General features: G+C 49.8%; 5 protein-coding genes across 5 annotated transcripts; 2 read left to right on the forward strand and 3 right to left on the reverse strand.

Moving 5' to 3' along the window:
- Positions 1-2,588: 2,588 nt before the first annotated feature.
- Positions 2,589-4,188, reverse strand: MIND_00900600 (EHN domain-containing protein; the record flags this gene model as incomplete). Its single annotated transcript, XM_037365651.1, has 7 exons — positions 2,589-2,751; positions 2,799-2,970; positions 3,005-3,270; positions 3,319-3,415; positions 3,461-3,661; positions 3,710-4,091; positions 4,144-4,188. 7 exons carry the CDS (start codon positions 4,186-4,188, stop codon positions 2,589-2,591), a joined length of 1,326 nt encoding a protein of 441 aa, XP_037218893.1.
- Positions 4,189-7,116: 2,928 nt separating this feature from the next.
- MIND_00900800 (Short-chain dehydrogenase/reductase family protein) lies at positions 7,117-8,410 on the forward strand (the record flags this gene model as incomplete). The annotated part of the gene is made up of 7 exons (XM_037365652.1): positions 7,117-7,198; positions 7,254-7,356; positions 7,411-7,745; positions 7,795-7,950; positions 8,001-8,130; positions 8,183-8,288; positions 8,348-8,410. The coding sequence occupies 7 exons, from the start codon at positions 7,117-7,119 to the stop codon at positions 8,408-8,410; spliced, it is 975 nt and encodes a 324-aa protein (XP_037218894.1).
- Positions 8,411-8,815: 405 nt separating this feature from the next.
- MIND_00900900 (Short-chain dehydrogenase/reductase family protein) lies at positions 8,816-10,091 on the forward strand (the record flags this gene model as incomplete). Its single annotated transcript, XM_037365653.1, has 6 exons — positions 8,816-8,912; positions 8,960-9,062; positions 9,113-9,633; positions 9,689-9,818; positions 9,866-9,971; positions 10,026-10,091. 6 exons carry the CDS (start codon positions 8,816-8,818, stop codon positions 10,089-10,091), a joined length of 1,023 nt encoding a protein of 340 aa, XP_037218895.1.
- A 224-nt stretch (positions 10,092-10,315) lies between these two features.
- On the reverse strand, positions 10,316-11,640 carry MIND_00901000 (Fungal pheromone STE3G-protein-coupled receptor; the record flags this gene model as incomplete). Its single annotated transcript, XM_037365654.1, has 3 exons — positions 10,316-11,163; positions 11,212-11,382; positions 11,436-11,640. 3 exons carry the CDS (start codon positions 11,638-11,640, stop codon positions 10,316-10,318), a joined length of 1,224 nt encoding a protein of 407 aa, XP_037218896.1.
- Positions 11,641-13,994: 2,354 nt separating this feature from the next.
- MIND_00901100 (EHN domain-containing protein) lies at positions 13,995-15,441 on the reverse strand (the record flags this gene model as incomplete). The annotated part of the gene is made up of 5 exons (XM_037365655.1): positions 15,108-15,441; positions 14,865-15,065; positions 14,722-14,818; positions 14,202-14,675; positions 13,995-14,157 (listed from the first exon to the last, which is right to left on the reverse strand). The coding sequence occupies exons 1-5, from the start codon at positions 15,430-15,432 to the stop codon at positions 13,995-13,997; spliced, it is 1,260 nt and encodes a 419-aa protein (XP_037218897.1). The 5' UTR covers positions 15,433-15,441.
- Positions 15,442-24,357: the final 8,916 nt, after the last annotated feature.

Consider the following 24,357-nt stretch of genomic DNA (forward strand, 5'->3'; position numbering starts at 1 on the left):
GCGCGTCCCCTCGCCTTGCTGTCATCCACGCCACCACCTGCCGAGCCCGAGGTTTTGCCCATGACGCGGCCGCAAGCCGCCGGCCTAGCTTGACGCCCGCGCGCTGGCCTCCTAACGCGGTTGGGTTCAGCTGACGTGGATGCGAGTGGACACAAATCACCGGGCACCCCGCCTCCTCCCTGTTCTCGCCGTCGCACAGCGCGGTCCATCGGGCTGATAAAAGATTTAAGACCCTATTCTGCATGTTAGGATGGCCCAAAGCAGTAGAAAAGGTCACGCACGATACATAACTCGTGTACCCGCCGTTCCCGCCGTTGCTTGACCCCGTGTGCACCCACTGCCGCCCTCCGTAGTCCATCGACGAGCCGTACGCGTCCCAGAATGAATCGTCGTTGCCCTATGGCGAGTCAGGCCGGTGAGTGAATGTTCTTGGAGCATGTACTCACCCGGCATCGTGTTTGACGCGCTCGAACAGTGTCCTGGACGTCGCAAGTGGTGGGGACGGAAAGTGGAGGAACAGAAGCAAGCCGCGATCAGCCAGTCACCACGCGTGACTGGCTATTTTGGGAAATTTTCCCATGATGCACGGAGCTCACGAAACTTGACGCTCGGCAACGTAGCTCACGAAAGCGCGCATCAATCCCATGACAGTTTCCCATCAATCTCACGAAAGCGTATCGCGCGCCCGCGCACGAACATTACTATTACCCCGAGGGAGGCATGGACGCTTGCAGTCGGGAGATTCTGTGGAGGTCGTCGAAAAAAGTTGCGACTTGATGCGGAGTTCAGCCCGGAATGGTCGTTGGACGTGGAACAGGCGACATCCCCAAAAAGCTTTGGCGAAGTGCTATACCTCACGCACAAATCAGCGAATCGGCATAGTCGCAGCCAACCGCTCTGAATGAACCAACAGAAAACGCCCTGTTGGAGGCTGTTGAGTTTTACCGCCGCCGCCGAATGACGATTGACTTATTACTTCTTCGATGTGTCGCCGGCAGAGTCTAGAGATGAATCTTGTGTCTTTTACAGACCCGAATGTTCCGTTAACCGGTTAAGATGAATCATGATGATAAAAACGTGATCGCATTTGTCTTTGCTTCTTGCTCACACGGGCACACACTAAACGAAGCTATCATTCTCCGCCCTAGCAAATGCCCAGAAGACGACATCTTCCAATAGAGCTTCACATGGAGATAGCCTCACACTGTGCTCCGCCCACTTTAGCAAGTCTCTGCAGGGCCTCATACGCACTTCACTATGTTGCCGAGCCATACCTCTACCGCCGCGTCGAGATTCAAGTTCGCCCATGGAGCGTAAGTGGGTGTCCGAGCAAGACAATCATCCGGAAGCTTGTCGCTTGGTCGTCCGTTATCATCAAGGAAAGCCGCCTGGCGCTTCAAGTCCACTCTCTTCAGTTGGGAAAGGATAGCAAAAACGGACCGGCGTCCTGTTATGTTCATGCCCAGTGCGAAGCCGTCTCGGAAGACGTCTGCGACGATTTCCGCTCCGCGCTCCGCCGATGCGTCAACCTGAAGCGCTTCTGTTTGGCCACCGATGCTTGGACATTTCTGCGTATGTGGCTTCAATATTCTGTTCTCGAATTGTCTGCTCAGCAAACGCATAAAGCTATGTCCGTATACGCTCAAGTACTAGACGACCCCGATTGTCCATTCCGCCTCACAAACATCCACTCCGACTTCAGGCTCGACCTTGGCCCTCGCTTTTTCGACACTCAGTCAGCGCTGCAAACCATCTCATTCGCATACAATCAGGATTTTGCGGAGTTGAAGCACTACCCTTCGGCACTTCGGGCGACTGGGTCCACTTTCCGCTTGCTTGCTCTCCGTAACACCTCTTGGATGCTTCGACGGTTGTTCATAACGTATTTTGCTCCATATAGCGGATTCCCACTGGAAATTCAATGTTTGACGGCCTTCAATCACACCCTCACGGAATTTACTATCCTACGCAGCATTGAGCTCTTCAGGCGGCCACTTGAGGGACTCGTTTCCCTTTTCGCAACACACCTCCCGAGCCTGCTGCGCCTGAACATCGTTGAATCTAACGGCTCGACCCAGAAACGGGACGAGGGCTGCCTCCAAAAAGCGCTGGAGGGCTTTCAATGCCTGCAGTCATTCATTCTTCACCTCCGCGTGGACGACTACGGAAAGGTGCATCGGCGGCCCGGGGACCCACGAAGAAACCATGATATCGATGCCGCTTCCCGCCAAATCGTATTCCAGCCTGGACCAATATGCATGATCCATGGGGGCTTTGAGCTGGACTGATGCTGGACTTGATTCCCAGCTGGTGGGGCGTGAAGAGACTGTCTACGAAGCTGATTGAGGCACACAAAACGCTCGCGCGTGTCGAGATTGGGGTCCAAATGGGTTGCGGCCTCACAACGTCGGGGAGGTGTCCTGCTCGGACTAGCTGTGTGGCCGAGAAAACGTACAAGGATGGGGGCAGACGAAGGGTGATTCATTACCGGACATTGAACAAATTCAGGTTCAAGGCGGAGGCGGACTTCGAGAGATATGGCCGATAGAACTTGAAAATATGTAGATAGAGCGTTTGCATTGGTTTCTTTAGTACCCCGTTTTACCAGATACGACACCGAACGCTGGCCCACCCTTGCCAAACATCTTTCTGACATCGTCCACAAGCAGCTCGGGGACTTCATGGGCTGCGAAATGCCCCCCCTTCGTGTGTTCTGCTTCAAACACGCAGTTCCCGAGAGGACGTGTCCATCTGACAGAGCGGTCAGCCGCAATGGAGGTACACAGAAGCAAACACACGTTCGCGGCGCAATCGCGACCTCTTTGGGGAAGAAAGAGGTGCCGAAGGGGATTTTCGGCGCTTGAGAGGGGGGCGGAAATTGCTCTTCGCCGTGGTGCAGCTCGTAGTATATTCGCAGGGACGCTGCAGGCCCCGCCCGCGAGAAATAATAGCTTGTTACCCAAGCGAGGACTGCGAGTTGTCAGAGAGAGAAGTTTACAAAAACGTAGCGCGCCTTCATCGTCTTCCCATGCGTAGTTGTCCGTCCATTCAACTAGCTTCTCGTACACCCACGCAAGAAGGCCCACGGGCGAGTCCGCCAACGAGTATCCCAGAGTTTGCGGCTTCGTCGACTGGGCGTGATAGTACCCTCTGCCTTTCGTCACAAACCAGAACGTCCTGGCTCTGCCCGCCTTTTCGAAGGGTGACCACGGCGTTATGGCCGAGCGAATGTAGGCCAGCATGCTACCCCAGAAGGGTGGTTGGTGAGCACTCAAACAATGTCAGCTTGAATCGAGCGACGGATACGCCACGACACACATAGGAAAGTTTGTATGCCAGGCCTTGGCGTTTTGACTGCCATGCTTCTGCGCAATACGGCGGGTTATGGAGAACCCCAGGTCGCCACCTTGTGTTACTGGGAAACATGAGATACAAAAACAAAGAATCAAGAACGACTCACCGTATTCGCTATATCCCAAGGCAATCATGAGTTTGTTCCCCACCTCCGCATACTGGTCTAATTTAAATCCTTTCTTCTTTGGGGCCTCTGAAAAGCCGAAGCCCGGAAGACTGAGGGCGACAACGTGGAAAGCAGGGTGTTCAGGCGGAGCATCAACCAGCAGAGGAAGTATTTTGCGGACTTCGAGAAAGCTTCCTGGCCCTGATATGGATTAGCGAAGCATATGACTCGCACTCCATTCAGACTCACATCCATGAACAAACAGAAGGGGAATTGCATCCACTCGTTGGCTCTTTTGGTGCACATAATGGATGTTGAGCGTGCCAAATCCCTCAACGTCGATGTCCCGTGTGAACTGCGGCAGCTCCGCATTTATCTGCTCCTCGTGTGCCCGCCAGTCGAAGCCCTCTTGCCAGCGTTGTAAGAGTCGGCGAATGTCGCTTAGAGGTACACCATACGTCCAGCCCGCCTCGTCAATTTCGTCGGGAAGCCGGCTGAGTGCGAGCTTTTGGCGGAGCTCGTTGAGGGCGGTGTCAGGGACTGCAACGACGAATGGTGCCTCGGCCATGGGAGGAGAAAGGCGGGGGAAATTCTTGTCGCTGGCTTTTGTATGTCGATCCACAAGCGGTGCCTAATTGCAGATTGGCCAATGATTGACGTGTCTCGGATCAAAAGATGTACACATTAGGCGGCGCCTGTTTCCGATGAGAAGGACATTGGAAGGACATAATGATACGGGAATGTGAGGGTGCTCCACCGAATATATGAACAGTCTAGTCCTTTATTGAGGATTCGACGTGGCCGCGTTGGTGCAAACGACCCACCGGTAGATTGGGCGGCTTTTCGGAACAGCCGAGAGAGAATTATCTGTGGCAGTCTGTGGCACGCATAGGCGAATTTCACACGCCTTATCTTGTTGACACCGAACGTTGCCCGACGCACTCACGGTTGGGCCAACTTTAGCGGTGAGCGCAAAGCAGCAGGCAAGTGACTTCTCAAGCCTATGTATCTTGTGAGGGAGCTTGCATATAACTAGAGGAATGGTACTGTGGTAGTACTTACTTAACTTTCCACACTGGCACCATTTAAGACATCCAAGACAAATCCAAGACGACTGAAGTGGAAGTCCACGCCAAACTGAAAATCCATGAATATAATAGCGTGTGCCATGACTTGTAGTGAATATGGGCCCTCTTTACCAAAAGGACCACCCCTCCCTGTAATGTTGGTCGACGTGGTTAGCGCCAAGGAATATTGCAGATCACTGATCATGCTGATCAGCATGGTCACAGTTGTGACTCGTGACACAGCACGTGCATTTCGGCAACCATCCCCGCTTGCCCAGCCAGCCCATGTAAAGCGTCCTGTTTCAACGCTTCAGCGGGCAGGTTTCTCCCAAGAGCTCCCTGACCAGCCACATACACCCCGCCGACAATGCACATACTGTCATCGCGCATCACCGCGTCGAAGCGGGCGGAACACCGATGCAGCCCAACGGTGACCAGAGAGAACGGTGCTCAAGCGCTTGCTCAGCCATTCTGCAGCTTATTCACCGATATGGACATTCAGCTTGGATTCACCCTTTAGTCAGTCGGGGGACTACACAGCTGTATAAAACTCGAAGTATCATCGTTAAGAAACCATCCAATCCTTGCATTCAAGTTCTATGGCTCCTACATTCTCCTTTGAAACCACTGCTGAAGTTGCCGCACAGGCATTCAGCGAAGATATTGCTGGCAAGAATGGTATGCATTACTTTCTCGGCTTGCAGACGCTGATGCTGCTCTCAGTGCTTATTACAGGAACCTCGATAAACGGCATTGGTTTTGAGGCTGCCAAGGCCATTGCGAAGTATGCTAATCTGCTCATTATCACTGGCTACAACGATGAGCGGCATGTTATACTACTTTTCGCACTACTCGATCATTGACTTGTTTTCAGCTTGAAGCTTTCGCAAGATGCGCTTGTCAAAGAAAATCCGAAAGCCGATATCCGTCGTCTCGTCCTTAACCTCTCTTCTCTTGACTCGGTTCGCAAGGCGGCCGCCGAGGTGCTTGGATACTCTGAGCCCATCCACGTCGTTGTCCACAATGCCGCTGCCCCATTCGTGAAGCTTGTCCTCTCGCCAGAGGGCCTCGACCAACAAGTTGCTACTGGCCATGTCGGCCCTTTCCTCTTCACCAAACTTATTACGCCGAAGCTCCTGGCGGCCGTCAGCGGCACCTACAGCCCGCGCGTGGTCTATGTCTCCAGCGGCGGCCAAGCGATGACGCAAGGCATTGACTTTGACCATTTCGCTAAGCCGAAGGCTGAAGAGTATAACGCATGGGAAATCTACTGCCAGGTAAAGGCGGCAAATGTGCTCATGGGCAAAGAAATCTCGCGGCGCTCGCAAGGCAAGATCCTCGGCTACAGTCTTCACCCCGGCCGTAAGTGCTCTCGGCAGCGAAGCATTGTGCGCACGCTGATCATCCAATACCAGTCATTTTCACCAACATCCATACCGACCCCGAGGCCCTTGATATGCTCAAGGCGTTTGGCATTCTGACTGCTGACGGCGCAGCCAATCCAGACACGCAGATTGGCACCTGGAAGACCCTTGCGCAAGGAGCAGCAACGTTTGTTCAGAGACTTCTCTCATCACATTCGAGGGTTCGCTAATCGTCAAACACAGGACTGTGGTGGCGGCATTCGACCCCAGCCTCGTGGATAGTCCCGGCGCGTATCTGGATGATTCAGTGCTCGCCAACGACAAGGTCGCTCCGCACGCCTCGGATCTGGTGAGCCATAATCACCATCGCTCTTCTTCGCTTTGGCATGCTCAATGTCTTTGCGCTTATAGGCCAACGGGGAAAAGCTGTGGTCGCTCACTGAAGAGCTGATTGGCGAGAAGTTTACTTTTTGACCAAGTACTTCCGAGTCCTCGAGTTCATGATTTTAAACCCTTAGAGTTCTCAAGCTTCAATTCATCTGTTTAGCATTTTTCTGAGATGTGTCTTCATATGAATGGCATACATGAGGAGATAACTTTGGTAGGCGCACTCCAGCTGGCTTCCTTCCTTCTTCCAGTGGCGGCCATCTTCAAGGCCATCTTCAAGAAGCACTGCCAAAGTAAGACTTTCAGTCGACCAGAGATTTATGACGTCACATTTGTGACGGGAGTGTCACACCCATTATTCTCTTCTCCCGCTCTCTATCATTATGAGCCTATCCCCGTTGCGACTTCGTTGCACGACCGGCCGTTCGATCTCGGGAGCGCCTGTCGCGGGTTGCCTCGCCCTCTCGGCACCGGCATTCCACGTATATATGGTGCCAGAGCTCTTACCGTTTGCTTTACTGGTCTAGAAACTAATACATTGCTGTAGCGACGCAACAGTCAGGTCTAATTGACGTCCTTCAACGTCTCGAAACACTTTTCATCTATCGAGTCGAGGCGCGAACGTCTCATCGACGGGAAGGGCGGTGCATAAATGGAGAGTCCTGAATAAGCAAGGGTTCGGTGACAACTCGGCCAGCTTCGTCGAACAAGGAATCACCAGTCAGCTTCCGAGCGAAGCGAGGAGATGGAAGCCAATTGACGGACGCGCGGCCCTGGGGTAAATATAAAAGTCCTCGAGGCTTTTCTCTTTCTTTCTCTCATTCCCTCACCTCCAAGCATGTCCTACCCAGAACTCGGATTCAAAACAACCGCAGAGGAGGCCGCCGATGCCTTCGCCAATGAGATCAAAGGCAAAAACGGTGTGCAATCGGTTCAATCTGTTGTCGCCTCCGTCGTACTTATCGATCTGAACAGTCCTCATTACTGGAACGTCGGTGAACGGAATCGGCTTTGAGGCGGCGCGCGCTATTGCTAAACACGCAAACCTGGTCGTCATCACCGGCTACAATGAGGAGAGGTGCGCCATCGCCCATCCACACATCATGATCATTCTTGCTCACGATAATTGTAGGCTAAAGTTGTCTGAGGAGGCGATCAAGAAAGATATCCCCTCTGCCAACGTTCGAAAACTTATTCTCGACCTCAACTCGCTTGCTGCTGTCCGCAAAGCAGCTGCCGAGGTCAATGCCTACTCCGAACCACTTCACGTCCTCGTTAATAACGCCGCCGCTCCCCTTGGCCCCTTCGCTACGACTGCCGACGGTTTAGAAACTCAGATTGGTGTTGGACACGTTGCTGCATTCCTATTCACGAAACTCGTTACGCCCAAGCTTCTTGCTTCCGCTACCGCAGATTACACTCCCCGTGTTGTCTTTATCGGCAGCCAGGCACACATGTTTGGCCCAGGTAAGACTCTTCCTCCGGCGCAACGTGAGCGTTTTCTAAACTTTCGAAGGTGTCGTCCTGGATGTGATTAAACCTGGATTGGAGGGCGTCCCATTCCCCCCACATGTTTCTTACTTCTCTGTCAAATCTGCCAACATCCTCACTGCTAGCGAGCTTTCCCGTCGGGCTAAGGGAAAGCTGCATGCGTTTAGCATCCACCCCGGCAGTGAGCCGCTTCTCTCGTTGTCCTCGATAACAGCTCACGGGTAATCCTAGTCATCGTCACCAACTTCGGTACCAAAAGTCCTGCCATTCCTGTCATGCACGCAATGGGCCTCGTTGATGAGAAGGGGGTCCCGAACACCAAGGATTTCGAGTGGAAATCCATCCCGCAAGGCGCTGCAACGTCAGTTTCCTCCTTGTGTTGTTCGACATGCCCATTGAAACTCTTTTCTTAGAACTGTTACTGCCGCTTTCGATCCTCGTATCGCTGGTCAATCCGGCGGCTACCTCAACGACAACAAGGTTATGACCGAGATGGTCGCTGAGCACACCGCTAGCCCCGTACGCTCCAAGTTTCCTCTCCTCTCCGTCCTTTTGGCTTATGTGGGGACTTTTCGTAGGATAACGCCGCCAAGCTTTGGGAAGTCACGGAGACGGTCATTGGCGAGAAGTACGAGTTTTAAAGAGCCATAGAAGTAAAGAAGATACATCCGAATCTGTAGTATACACAAAAAATGTCTCCCCATTGATGTTTCCATCAAATCATCATTCTGTGACGGGCTGGGAAGAGTCTGGATTTTTGCTGTCACGGCCTTACGGATCGTGGAAGCCGCTCCGATGTCCTCGTTGAAGCAGACGACTACGGTGGGCTAGGAGGCTTGCGCCTACCCTAGAAGAGCACACAATGACGACTACATCGACTGCTGGATTTCTTGGAGTGGCGGGAATTCAATCCACTTGGCCCTTGAATTCAAGTTTTCACTAGTTTCGTCCACCCCGGCGCTTGATGCGCAAACTTCCGAACTGGACAGTATAAAATGCCACTTCCTCGCTCGTGACACGCCCAACCTTCCTCTTCCACATAAAAAATGGCCACTGCCAGTGCAAGCTACCCTGCCTTCACATATGAATCTACCGCTTCAGAGGTCGCTGCAGCGCTGGCTGCAGAGATTCATGGCAAGAACGGCACGTACATTCTCTCGTTCGCGCTGGTCGTCGCTGATGGCTCCCAGTTCTCATCACTGGAACGTCGATGAATGGGATTGGCTTCGAGGCAGCACGGGCCATGGCCAAATATGCGAATCTTGTGGTCATTACTGGCCACAACGAGGAAAGGTGCGACAACTACTTAGATCTCCGACTCCAACCGCTCAGTATAATGCCAGACTCAAGCTGTCCGAGACAGCCATCAAGCAAGAAACTCCGACTACCAACATTCGATGCCTCTCCCTTGACCTGTCCTCTCTCGCATCGGTGCGGATTGCCGCCGCCCGGGTTAATGCTTATCCCGAACCGCTCCACGTACTCATCCACAATGCCGCCGCTCCCCTCGGGCCATTCAAGCTCACCGTCGACAACCTCGAAAGCCAGCTCGCCACTGACCACATTGCCCCCTTCCTGCTGACAAAGCTTCTCCTGCCGAAGCTCCTCGCCGCCTGCAGCCCCGAATACCGGCCCCGTGTCGTTTTCGTCTCCAGTACTGCCCATGCAATCGCGACTGGTCTCGATTGGGACCGCTTGGCCAGTTTAGCTGTTCCTGCAAGAGAGAGGGCCGGCGTGGAGGAAAAGTACTTCACATCCCCGCAAGAAGCGTATTATCACGCGAAATCCGCGAATATCTTGACTGCGATTGAGATGTCGCGTCGGTACGAGGGCAAGATTCTTGGCTACAGTCTGCATCCCGGAAGTGCGTCCTCTTTCAAGTTGTTTTCGTTGCTTCGATTTGTGCTGAATGAAGTCAGTTATCTTGACAAACATCACGCAGAGAGAGGACTCCGTGGCGGCCATGCAGGCCATGGAGATCTTTGGCGCTGATGGGAAGCCGAATACTCGCGACATACCTTGGAAGACGATTCCACAGGGAGCCGCTACGTGAGCGAGTCTAGTTCGCGGTTGAGATATTTATTCATCTCTCATAGCACGATCGCTGCTGCATTTGACCCCCGGATCGTCGTCACACCCGGTGCTTATTTGGTTGACTCGGTTGTCGCGAACGATAAGGTGGCCACGCATTGTCTGGATCTGGTTCGTGTCACTGCTTGTTTTTGTTATGACGGTGCGCTTATATTCATTTTGTAGGCTGCGGCGGAGAGACTGTGGACTATGACGGAGACAATCATTGGGGACTCGGAGGAGTTTGTGTGAGCGTTTTCAATTACTCTCTCTCTCTGCAGACACTGAGAGCCTGCCAGAATTGCATGAAATAGATGTGTCAAATTCAAATTTCCCCACAGCGCAAATGAATCATTATAATTTATGGACCCGTAAAACATTAAAGTGCTTCTGCCAGTCATCATCGGTTCATCAAGTGAAGAATCTGAAGATAGAGCTTTGGAGCCTGCCTGCGCATTGAAGCTATCCATAATCCCTCAAATATTAGGGCGTATATCACGAGGTGGTAGCATCGGGAGTGGGCGAACAGACTGAGAACGGGCATCATCCAAGTGAGAATGAAGCATATCCGCGCCCCGTTCTGCTGGCAGTGGCCCCGCAGTAGTCATTGGAATCGCTTCCACGGGCGCTGATCTACTAGTAGCGAGAGTCGCCGACGCCGACTCGACCGATTCGGGCTTGAGATAGAGGACCTCCCCAAAACTTCGTGTCGATGTTGCCCCCTCTACGTCCACCGACCAGTCAGGGCTGAACTCTTTGGGCGCCGGCTCTTTTTTCCGGTTTGGGAAGAATCTCGTGATTGCTAGTGTCCATTCTTCTCTTGTCTCTCGCGCTAGCCCAAAGAGGAGGAAGAAGACGATGGCTCCAATAGGCCATGGCCACCAAAATATATACAAAGTGGCGATTTCAATGTCCGTGAAGTCCGTCATTGGGTACCGCCAGACAGTGTTGAAGTCGCTGTGCACGAAAGACCAAGAAGCCCAGGGTTTTAGACCCTCCGTCCAATCAAGATAAGCATGATAGGCAGCGAATCCAGTCGTCAAGGTGCCAATGAGAAACGTCACGACCAACAGCCGGATGAATGAGGCAAAAGTCATGGCGCATTTGCTGCCTGCGCTGTCGGTATGGTACTGGATGCGCATCCGCACCGTTCGATGGCGGGCGTAAAGCTCGTCAAATGTGCGGGCAGAATATATCGTGGAGAGTAGGCCGCAGAGGAAGACAGCGAAATCGAGGATGACGAGCGATAGCCATGAAGAATAGATGGCCGGAGAACATCCCAGTGTCTCGATAAGGTCGAACCGATGTCCTTGGACAATGATATCTACGAGTATTAGACGGACTAAAACTAGAGTTTCAAGAAACTACGCACGTAAGCTCATGACCAAAACAGGGATGGCCCAGCAGAATCCGATATTGACCGCGCGATTCCGTACAGTCGTGACAAGGTCCTCCTGTCCAGACACTATCTGGTAGAGGCGCCTCTGGAGGCATAAACAGGACCCAGGTAAGCCGACCTTCGCTCCCACAGAGAGCTTTGTGCCTAAAACGTCGATATAGAAGGAAGTTACAAGTCAACGAACGGGTACAACGTACCAATATCGCACCATATCTTCATTGCTAACCCCCCCGGATTGACATTGGTTTCCCATATGGTCGCATTCACCCCTTGCGCAAAGTTATGGATCGCCAGCCACGCGATAATCGATAACGTGGCAAAGCTTCGTATTCGCCAATGGTGAGGCACCGTCAAGAGAAGAAGGAAGAGCGAGATGAAAGCGGCGACAGGAAATACGGTCATAGTAACGTCAACGAAGGCGGATTGTGAGGACTTGAGACGGAGCCAGCCACAGTCAACGGAGGATGGCCGGAAGGCTTCGACAGCTCTTCAAGAGCGACTGGTTCCAGTCATAGGATGTAGCGCCTTTAAAGCTATCTCCCAACTGGAAGACGATCGGGAGACTCGTTTGGAATCTGTCGCGCGCGGTGAAATATCACACTCGACAGATCGGGAGCATGTGGACGGCTTCGGATGAGGTTGTAGACAGTTTGAAACGAGAGGTCCTTTTCAGACACGGCGACTACTTCTTATAAATCTAACTTGAAATAGATCCAAAATTCCAAATACTACTAGTACTTACCGATATTGTAGAGTATTGTAGTTTGCAGTTGGAGCTGGCCTGATTTCCAGTCCTTGGCATTGAAAGATGGTTGACAACGAGCCTCGCCCCAGGCTATGGCACTGGCGGTGTAGTATGATGAAGTTGGGAGTGGTGGAAAGTGACTGTGTTGATCGTCGTTTGTGACACCGCCTTCTTCAGGAATATCATCTCGGAGGCGCCAACTCTTCCAATTCCCAAGACTGACTACATTCTCTCTCCACAACACACGCCTTCAGCTGCTGATGAAGCAGTCTGCTTTTATGACCTTCGACAAGCCTTTTGGGACCCGGGATGCTACACACGCTTTGCGACAACTGCCAGTTTTCCTCCCTGGCTCCCCATCGAGGGACCTTCGCACTAGAGACACCATTTCCGCGAAGGATATGCTGACGGGGATATGCTGGAAGGTGCGTTTGCCTGCTCCTCCCTTGTGTATGCAGCACTGACGTCGCCCAGCAGGCCAACTAACGCCGAACGGCCGCTAGCCTTTCGCAGAGTCGAAGACTAAGAATACGCTGTGCGCCTCTCTTTACAGTGGACGGCCCACTCCTAGCCCAGGAACTGCTGGCTGCATAAGTGCGTTCACTTGCCTTACCCTGGTGTATTGCGACTTACTTCGGTCGTATTCTAGCTAGTGGCAAATGCCGTGCAATACTTACTGTGCTTTCTCCCGACCCGTTCTCTTCGGAAGTAGAGTGTCGCTGCAAGCTAAGCGTGAATCCTCGCCAGAGCCTGTCCATTACCCCGCCGCGCTGGCTTTCTACACTCGTCGAAATCTGCAACAGCCTCGTATATCGACAGCTCTCATATCATGCGACTATCGACATATCCCCCCAGAGAAGTCCAAGTCAATGAAAACCATCGTCTCCCTATCGTTCCTTCCTCCCAGCCCCTGGGGTCGACCTTCTCCACGTATCCCGTCTCCAACAATTCGTAACCACAATGCACACACCCAACTCGAGGTTTACGCATCTATCGACAGCGGCATAGCCCTCTTTATCGCTACTGCGCGGCACTCCCGTTGAAATGCAAAGCGTTTTCCGACCGCAAGAAGACTTCCACCCAGCTTTTATCCCATGTCACAACGGGTCTTTTACATCTTCCGACACGCATGTTGCATGGCTCTTTCGCGTGCATTTCGAGGTGCGTTGGCATAATTTCAACATGTACAATTGATTTTGACTAGGAATATAGGCAGGAAGCCAGTTTTTGAAGCCGTTTTCTCCGGAGACATGAAGTTGGGGCCTCGGCGGTTTCTACTCAGCATTGACAGCCGCTGGTGTTGTTTTGCTCACTGAATTACTGCTCGCGGACTGTCCCACGCCTCTCGCCGCGATAGCCGTGTCCTGCGGTTGGGTTCTCATCTGCGACCTCTTCTGTTTCTTCTCCCCACATACGCATTCCAAACTTCGCCCATGCCGTCATGTGTCTTCCACACAACATCCGCACAACATCCGAAAATACCCTGTCCATCGTTTTAGACGACTTCAACGGTGTATTCTTCGTGCAGCAAGGACTGTCGGTGGCGATAGGGGGGGGACAGGCATATACAAATCAGGCTTTCTTTGAGATACTTCGGAAGATGGTAAGCCGCTCTCTTCTACTTGTCGTCTTGATCTGAACTCGGAAGCTAGTCCGGATTTCGCGGTCAAATAGAGGTTTTCAATACGGTAGTTAAATTTTGCACTACCTAACTACATCACCTTCCATTCCATTGCTTTGTTATCGCTCTTCAAATGTACCGTTATGCTGCGCCCTTTCGGCGGGTACTTCTTTTTTCGGCTTTTGCAGTAAGCGACAGTCATAAAATCATCCCTTATCTCGTGGTGTCAACTATCCAGATGGCCGTTTGGCGGGACTCAGGCTGGGCTGGTGAAAATCATCCCGATTACTGTGTGATATATCTCAAAGTTTCCTCTTCGAGAAGATTTTGCATACTTGTCGCTTTGGAACACGCTTTCACACTGGTTACATTGTTTGCTATTTGCTTGCTTCAATACCCAGTTCTACCAGGGACGACGCCATACGCGGGCCCGCCCTTGCCAAACATCTTTCTCACATCGGCCACCAGCAGCTCAGGTACCTCGTGAGCGGCAAAATGCCCACCATTTGCATGCTCGGATTCGAAGACATGGTTTCCCAACAGGCGCGTCCATCTAGCGTAGTTTGAGTAAAGCAATGAGATATAAAAGAGACACACATTCGGGGCGCGATGAGGACTTCCTTTGGGAAATGCGAAGTCCCGAATGGAATCGTCGGCGCCTCTGACCGGGGCGGGAAGCGCTTGTCGCCGTTGGCCAGCTCGTAGTATATGCGTATTGATGCCGCAGGGCCCCGCGCGAGAAATAATAGCTGGATACCCAGGTCAGAACTAGGGGGATCAATCCAAGTGGACCGGAAGAAAGAGTGATATGTACCTTCGTCGTCTTCCCACGCGTAGTTGTCCGTCCACGCAACCAGCTTCTCGTAAAGCCAGGCGAGCAGCCCGACCGGCGAGTCCGCAAGAGAGTATCCCAGGGTTTGTGGTTTGGTCGAATGCTCATAGAAGTAGCCTCGCCCACTCTTTTCGAACCAACGGGAGCGCGCGAGGCCTACTTTCTCAAAGTCGGTGTAGGGCGTCGCCAGCGCCTGGAGGTACGACAGCGGGGATGCGAAGAGAGATGGATGTTGGGCACTGTTCGGGCGGGGGTAAGAGAATGAGACCGTAGACAATGACGCACATTGGAAAATTTGTATGCCATGCCTTGCTGTGTTTGGGGCCATAGTTGCGTGCGATTCGCCGCGTTATTTGGAAGCCGAGGTCGCCTCCTTGGGTTACTAATGCATGCATGAGCTCAAGGAGAGTCTGCGCGAGACGACACACCATACTCATCGTAGCCGAGCGCCAGCATGAGCTTGTTCCCCACCTCCGCGTACTGGTCTAGACGGAAGCCCTTCTTCCTGGGTGCCTCGGAAAAGCCATAACCGGGTAAACCAAGCGCGACCACATGAAAAGAGGGATGTTCTGGCGATGCAGCGACAAGCAGAGGCAGGATTTTGCGGACTTCGAGGAAGTTGCCGGGCCCTGGCACCAGTTAGCGGCAGAAACACAGAGGAAAACACTTACAGCCGTGAACGAACAACAGCGGAATCGCATCCACCCGCTCGCTTTTCTGGTGGACGTAGTGGATGCTGAGCGAGCCATGGCCCTCGACCGCAATGTCCATCGTGAACTGCGGGAGCTCGGCGTTGAGCTGCCGCTCGTGCACCCGCCAGTCGTAGTCGTTCCGCCATTTAACTAGCAGACGCCGGATGTCGTCGAGTGGGACACCATAATCCCAGCCAGCTTCGTCCAACTCATCTGGAAGCCGCGCGAGAGCGAGTTTCTTGGAAAGTTCCTCAAGAGCCGCGTCCGGAACGTCGATTTTGAAGGGGACCTCCAATCGCGACATGGAGGTTGCAGGTGAGAAATCTCCTTCGGCTTTTCGGGCCATAAACTATCTCAGGCTGTCACCTGTCAATTTTTTGTGGTTGACCACCATGCGGACCGGCGACGAAACGTCGCTGAGCGAGTTACTGGCGCGTATGAAGGAGAAACTGGAGGCTTCCGAGAAGCACAAGGCAGCCTTACTAGCGGTGAGTTTCCATCATTGCTCGGATTATGAGTGGCTGAGAGTGGCTCTAGGAACTCGAGAAAGCCAATGCAAAGGAGCCTAACGAGCCCGCCATTGGAATGCTGAAGGGTCGGCTGGAAATGAGCGTGGCACGTCTCTGTGGCCGCACGGCCCTGAAATGACAACCAAGTACAGAAACTCGTTGAGATGAAACTGGACATAGTCTCGAAGACAAGCGCTGCCGCTACACCGGCCCAGTTGGAGGAGATACGACAGGTGCGCGTTCAGCTATTCCGCTGCTTATAGAACCTTGACTGATATAGTTGATGACTCGCTGCGAGTCTCTTGCATTCAAGACACCGGAGAAGAAGAAGAAGAAGCCTGTCACGGTAGTTCGTGCCTACGTTCATTCGTAGCTTCTACTAATGTTTACAACAGAAAGCAGCCCAACTAGTGAAACCAAGCCCAACGAAATCCTCCCCGCTACCACGCGAAGTCGGTGTTGTGAAACGAGAGCCTAGTCCGCTACCACCTCTCGCTACCATCACCGACATGTTGGCTGCTCCACCGGCCCCGCCCGTTGTCATCGACTGGGATACTTACTCCCTTCCACGCCCGCCACTGGGGAATGACTGGGCCGAGTTTTACTACCTAGCGGACTTCTTCGACCTTGCGCGGGCAGAGGCGCGAATCAAAGGCGGTGTCGATCCAAGAGCGCGCAAACGAGCACCCGTAAGCTACCCTTCTCCGGTCATTCAAAAGGATGACTCCGTTGTGACATAGATTGGCTCTTACGGGAAAGTACTCCTTGCCGCGGTAATTCTTATATGAATCATCCGCGCTGTCTTGCACTCATCACTTGTCGCAGACACCCTGCACTCGGTGCTTCAAGTTTCAACTGCCATGCCTCTTCATCGACATCGCCGAGCCCAATGCAAATACCCCCAATCTGCGCTGCATTGTCTGCCGCGAATTCGAGGCTAAATGCACCGAAACCGAGGCGGGCACGCCCCCGCACGAACACGCTGGCAAGCTTGCATTCTTTTTAAGCTTGTTCGGCTGTCTTGCTGATGCGAAATATAGCGGCGGTGGTGGAGTACCATAACCGCGCCATTGCGCTGGGCCAGCGACCGGGCTTGTGGATGGGTGACGGCGTTCCGCAACTGGATATCATTCCGCCAAATGTCTGGGAGGCAGGCCCAGTCTCCAGCGCAAAGCGCACCACACGCAACTCCCTGGGATATTGACGTGGAGTTGAGTGATTATTTCGATTCGTTCAACACTTCACCCCCAACGAGTACATAAGAGGAGGAAACGGTCACCTCATGGACTGATACATACATAAATCTCAGCTAGTGACTGCAGAAATGTTCCATCGGCACCATTCATTCAGCATTGACATTGGATTACTCTTCTCGTTTCCGGCGGTACCCGATTGAAGCAAGCCCGGGCTGTTGCGTCCCAGGCCAATGGGGGTCCATCCCGGCTTTATCTGCGCCATAAACATTCTGCCACCTAGGCTGTACTTACAGTAAGGTGCAGTACACTGTTTCGGGAAGCTTTCCGGCTGCATAAACTTCGCTTAGATGGCGTCGGACCAGCCGAATTCGGGCGGTGATCGCGGATCTTTCCCTTTTTCTCTCTTACCTGGCACGACGATTTCGAAGGGATAGCTCTAGGTCTTCGACGGTCCCCAATCAATACCTAGGCAAAGAACGGGGCAATATAATTCACGAACACCAATGTAACGCATAATGAGCCTCTAACGAATCCCGGAAGCCGCCAGCTATGTCAAGCTGAGTATTGACTCCTTTAGCTTGTCGGGACCGACTTACGTTCCAGGATTTGCAAGCATAGGCTGACCAACGGATCCCCATCACGTCAGCCCCACCTGCCGCCGACCTTTTGAGTATAAAAGTCTCAGCAAATGCCAGTGGCTTCTCCACCAAGCGAATTTGAAAACGATGCTCTCCCTTCAAGTTCCACAAGCTTTCGCAGCACTGGCGCTTGTTGCAGGGCTGTCCTCTGTCCATGCTGCCTCACAATACTCCACGACCTTTGACATCCCCTCCTCCAATGCGACTGTCTCCATCTCACGCTTTAATATCGGCAACATTACCGCCCATAGGGCTCGGCACCGTACGTACCGTATACGGTACGTGACCATTTACGGACGATACGGGCCAAGTTCGGACCTTACGGCGGTACGGACAAGCGGCCGGCCGGCCTCACGGTACGGTACGGTGTACGGTGCGGTACACGGCTGCACCGGTGTCTTAGATAAATCATATGGCGCCAAGTCATAGAAAAGTTTTGCGCACATTCTTGTGAATTTTGGATGAGATGCCTGAGACAATGATATTGTGATTCAGCTTGAGACTCGAAGCAAAATCTTCTGAGACTTTCATACTTCTGCGCCTTTCTTAAAACTCAATGACATGACATGGCAGTGATGGATGGACTGTCAGTCCGCTTCAGTGCGGCATCAAGGCATCAATGTCAGTCTCCACGGGTATCAGACACATCCGCTGACTTGGGCTCTGCGTGCCAGTGGGTGGTGGTGAACATGCACAAGCCTCATGCTTGCTGCCCGAAGAGCTCTTGCATTATCCCACCATGGGCAAAGCATTCCAGAGCCTCCAAGAGCTCCCTCCTACCACACCACTTTCTCGAAAAGTTGGAAGACACAAGCAACGACTCTTCCGATGGCGTCGGCATCAGTATCTTGGTCGCAAATCTGCTTATGACCGCATCACAATATTGGGCATGATGCTTCTCATTGTGGTTGCTCTAGTCTGCTCAGCTTCTCTTCTCTATGCACAAATCAGATGTGGACACACAATACTCTCTACAGTTTATATTCTCTTGTATTTTGTTGCATTTTCAAGCTATGTTTTTAGCAAGTGTTTTATTGATGCTCTTCCTTTGATCTCAGACTGATCAATTCAAGTATGCCGACACTTGCAAGTTTATTGGTTGCTGCACTCAAGGCAAGACTCTAGAAATATTAAACAGATATGTCCATATCAGATTACTGTTTTGGGTGCCTCAGGGGGCCCCAATTTCTAAGTATTTTTTTAAAATCAGTATTAGAACAAATGTTTAATTATATATTCAGCTGTGCACTCAAGTCAAACTGTCCAAGATCTCTTCCAGATGCTGCGTAAACGACATTGCATAGCAGATCTATCTCAAGTCAACTACAGTCTTTTATTCCCTAGTGGCCAGCATATGGCCTTGCAAATGCACCAAGTCCTGGGAGACATTGGTGTTCAGAATTTATCTGTCTTGTATCTGCGTGCTTGGGTTCCAGGAGGGTCAAAACAACCACAAGGTACCAGATGGATTTTATATTATATTATGACATATATAAATTTAATATTCTAGTCTCAAATCCATTGTCTTTTAGCATCAGCACAGGAAACTTCCCTTCTGCAAGACCAGACAGTAGGCTATCTATCTCTGAATATTAGACCAGCCTAACTTCTACTTATCTTTAGTTTGGATTCCAACAGCAATGAATAAATTCACATGCACCGTGTGTTTGAATAGTAACCCTGTTGCATGGAAACATATTGCTCAGCATGAATCATCACGCCGTCATATTGAAAATCTACGGAAAACTGATGAAGCTTCTAGTAACCCAGCTACAGCTAGTAGCTCTTCTCATGAAAGTGGTACTGCAAGTTTTCAATCGCAGGCTCATATAAGGAGTCTCCTTGCCCAAACTCTTCTAGATGCAGCTCAGAGACAGGGAAATAGAAATAATAATAGCTGGATCAATGAAACCACTGGCACAGGGGAATGGAATAATTTAGCTAGTATTGAGATGCAATTTGAAGGCTCTGATGCCCACCAGCATGAATTACTAGAGCAACTTCATGAATTTCTAGTGGCAGATATTGATTCTGATGATGAAGATTGTGAACGCAGTGACTTAGAATCTGGGTCAAATTCATCAAGTGCAACTTTAGAACAACTTGGTGAGTATATAAATTAATAAAAATAAAAATTCAATCAAATATAAATTTAGAACAACCCCATGCTCATAAAAGACATCATATAGATCTTGGAAATTTTCAGTCTGACTGGTACCCATGGCCAGATAAAGAAGTGAGAATAAGTTAATCCATGAATCTAATGGTGACATTTTAACAAATTTCAGACTTGTGTATTAGATATTCTCCGGCATCTTCCACGGTGTTCATTCTCGAGAAAACAGAATGCAGCAATTCATTGGGCTATGGAAACACTTGGGCTCCATAGCCTTCCTACAGATCGGGTGCTTGATGATATTGACAAAACTTTACAAAAATTATGTGGAGTTCAGAGTATCAAATACACAGGTGCATTTGGTCATAAATACTATGTGAATGACTTGGCAGCTCTTATTGCTCAAGTGAGTCGTGTCCACATTCTTTTAAATATAATATGTATTTTATAAATTCAAATTTTAGGAAATGGCAAATCCTCAAGTCCGCCCTAAACTTCAATTTTATCCTGAAGATAGTCATCCCACTTTAGCTCAAGCCTGGCAGGCAGAAAGATGGCTTAAAGAACTTGATTCAGACTTAACAACTCCAATGATAAGACTTCAGAATCAAGATTTTTTCATCTGGGAGCCTGCTTTATTATCAAATGGAGAACTATGCATGCCAACTAGATGGGTTCAACGTACAGGTCAAATATATGCATATGCATATCCAATGGCAATGACTAGAATTGATGGACAAGTTGGATGGCTTATAGAAAAAGATCGCCCAGTCACAATTCTATCTACTCACTTTGCACAATCACTTCCCAGATTGCTGCACACTTATCAGGATAGAGGGCTGGCTGATCCCAGAATTATTTTTGGTGAGTTTTTCTAATCAAATCAAACAAACAAAAATCTGAACATCAATAATATCCTAGGAGAACACTCAACCACACAGAATACCTTAACTCCTTGGGCTAAAACAAACTCACAGGAAGGCAATCAATGGCGTAAACAGGCTCAGGGACATCGTGTTATGGCATTTCCTATCTGGCTATATTGTGATGATACCTCTGGGAATCTATCAAAAAAGTGGAACAAGCATAATTCCTTCTTATTTACAGCTGCAGGTCTACCTCGTAAGGAGGTACATCGAGAGTCAAATATTCATTTTCTATCAACATCAAATATAGCGCCACCATTAGAAATGCTAGATGGCATTGTACAGCAGCTTCAGTATGTGGGCTCTATATCTATCATTTATAAATAATAACATATCTTCAGAGTTGCACAAAAGAATGGTATCTGGGCATGGGACTGTCATTACAAGGAATTTGTGCTTCTGATCCCATCTGTCTTGGCTATGCTAGGTGACAATCCAATGCAGAGTGAACTAGCCTGTCATATTGGATTTCGCGGAAAGCTTTTCTGTCGTGTCTGCTGGGTTAAAGGACAACCAGAACATAATGAGTCTGATGATGATGATATACAGCCTGCAGCAGAAAAAGATTTAAGTGATAGCTCTGGCATTGACAGTGATAGCCATAGTAGAGGAAACAGCACTCAAAAGTCAGGACAAGCTCCTATAACTAAAAAAAGAAAAAACAAGAAGAAACAGGACTATTCAGTAGCAGATCTCAGGAGCAGAATATCACAGTTTATGAATCTTGGTGCTCCTAGAAATAGGGTAGAAACATGTGAACATCTCAAATCTCAGTTTCAATTAGCAACAACTGTTGGAAAGCAATCAAAGTACAAGGAGATGCGAACCAATAATGGAATCAAGGACAAGTTTATGGAGGGATTTCTATCCCAGGTTTTTGCCATCTCTGGACGACGAGGCGGCACAAAAGAACGAAAACAAGCAGATATTAATAATCTGAAGAAAAATTTTCCATCAGATATTACTAGTCCTGTATGGCGTATTAAGGGTAATTATCTACCTAAATATTTAACTTAATTTACTAATCTCACAACAGACTTTGACCCTCATAGTGATACACCAGTTGAAATTCTTCATGTTATCCTACTTGGATTTGTCAAATACTTTTGGCGTGATGCTATTGCTAGACTCAAACCAGATCAGAAACAAGTTCTGATTGCAAGACTTTCCTCCTTCAATGTATCTGGTCTTGGAATTCCTACTCTTTCAGGCCATACACTTGTTACATATGCTGGCTCACTCACAGGACGTGATTTTCGTGTAATTGTGCAAGTAGCACCATTTGTGCTTCAAGGTCTATTATCGGAAGAACGAGTAAATACCTGGGTAGCTCTCAGTCATGTTGTGACTTTGGCATGGCAACCTTCAATTAATAATTTAGATGATTATTTGGTATGTTTCCAAATATATCCATCTTATCTCTAATTGTTTATAGGCTGAACTCCAACATGCAATTGATCACTTTCTCAATTGTACTTGTCAGCTAAGTATTAACTGGTTTAACAAACCCAAGTTTCATGTTATCCTTCACTTGCCTGAACATATCAGAAGATTTGGGCCTGCAATGCTATTTGCAACTGAAGGGTTTGAATCATTTAATGCTGTAATTAGATCTTGCAGCATTCATAGCAATCGCCATGCACCATCAAAGGATATTGCCATGCAGATGGCTAGAGGCAATCGTTTACGTCACCTTTTGAGTGGTGGATATTTTTTTGTCCCATCAACAGATCAAATTAAAGTTTCAGCTCAGCTTGATTCCCAGTCCCATTGGATGAAATTCTCTCCAACAGACTTTCTACAGGGTACCTGGTGTACTGTAGGATCAAGGCCTCTGGATTTTATTCATACTCAGGCTCTCTGCTGTGAATTTCTTGGTATTTCTGAGTCTGTCCCACTTAAAATACCTGGGACTTGTCAAAAAACTGGACCATTACAAAAGGCTAGCATTATAAAATCAGCACAAATTGCATGGAATATTCCCATACTATCCACATGTGACCTGGAGACTACATATGTTTACACACCACAACAGGTATTCTTAAAAAATCATGATCTCTGCAATCTGGGAGACCATATAGTCTATAGTGATCATACAAATCAAAGGCAGATAGGCAGAGTATCTGAAATTGTGCAAGTCTTAGGAACCCCTGCACAAATGAGTGGGAGGGTAGATTTTATCATAGTAACCCAGATGTCATTGGGCACTCCACACTCTGCATATTCTATGAGACAATTGCAATCAGTTGAAGTATTAATTTGTCTTAGTATTGAGGTATGTAATAATATTTGTACAGATGATTTAATTTGATTTTTCTTGTAGGACATATTGTGCACAGTCAATATCCAGCATAATTGTGTTGACAATCAGTGTCAAATTTCCCGTTCAAGATCAACAAAGCAGGAACGAGAACAAACCAGTGAAAAGGAGTTAGCCGTAGAACACCACTCCAGAGCAGTTAACAACTGGGTTATCAATACAGCACAGATGCGTGATTCTGAGGTTCTTGGATCATTCCGTAGTCAGCCAGTACATTTACTCAGAGAGAAGATCATCTGGGAGGCTGCAACTTTAGAGTTTGAAACTCAAAAAAACAGGGGTAAAAATAAAGGAAAGGAAAAATCAAGTAACCATGATGTGGGCAGCTTGATTTCTAATAACTTTACTGCAAGTCATATAGGAAGTTTGCCTGTTGCAGCTGCAGAGCCCCAAATAGGGTCAAAATCCAGCAGTCTGAGAAACATTTTAAATATGGATGTTGATTAGCTTACTAATATTTGTTTTTTAAATTAATAATCATTTTCTATCTAAAAAAGCCATGTTCCAAAATGGTCGATGTCCAAGTCACTTACATCATCAATAGCACGTGCTCCTTTCCCAACCTTTTCCCTTCTCCGCTCTCAGACAGTGAGAACACTGTGCCTTCAAACACTGGCTGTACGGAACCCACGGGGTCCGCCGTGTTGCGCTCATGGTCCGTCCGTGTTGTGTATAGGCTCGCCAAAGCTCGTCAGGGTCGCCGATGCGCTAGTGCTTGTTTCAGAGGACACCTGGTCAGGTCGCGTCGTCCATTCGGGTACGTCTTTCGTAACAACCCTAAGCTCCGTTAGCTCAATTTGACCTCCAGTAGTCGTATAAAAGCCTACCTCCTTTTCCAACAAAACCACCACCTTCCTTTCTTCCTTTTGCCATGTCGTTTGCATACCAACAGTCCCAAAATGGCCAGCGCTATACTATGTGCACCACCGACGAGTTCGAACAATCTTACGATGAGCTCCAACCCCCCTTCACCCAGCGGCAAGCAAGTCTGGGCTCCTCGGAGTCGTTTGGATCCAGCCAGCCAGCCCCGACCGACTTGGACACAGCGCTAGCTCATGTCGTCAATCCCATTGATTTTGTGGACTCCGTCTCCGACCGAATGGAGCTCAACGATGAGAATAGACAAGAGCTACATCTGCTTCGTGCGGTGCGTTTCCGAGTCTCAGGCTTGTCATACTATTTGGCTGACATTTCCTCTAGAAACTCAGTCTCCCGCACGACCAATTGATCCCCATCCTCTTCTCATCTGCTCATAATCTCTTCAACACTCAAATTGCTCTCGCAAATGCCAAAGATATCAGCGAGATCAAGGCACTTCTGCTTCAAATCCGGAAGACCATGCATCAAGCAGCACTGAACCAAGAGCAAAAGGCCTGGCTGCTTATCTCTTTCTGCCCATGCTGAGCTTACCTATAGGACGAAGTCATCGCTGCAGCGAAGCAAGTTGTGTTTGACCCCAAGCGGCAGGCATACGACAACGAGAGTTTGATAGCGGCAATTCTTGTATGTGGCTTTCTCTTTGCA

This window comes from Mycena indigotica, assembly GCF_014461135.1.
Source record: "Mycena indigotica strain 171206Taipei chromosome Unknown Mind.scaff0007, whole genome shotgun sequence".
Lineage (NCBI taxonomy): Eukaryota > Fungi > Basidiomycota > Agaricomycetes > Agaricales > Mycenaceae > Mycena > Mycena indigotica.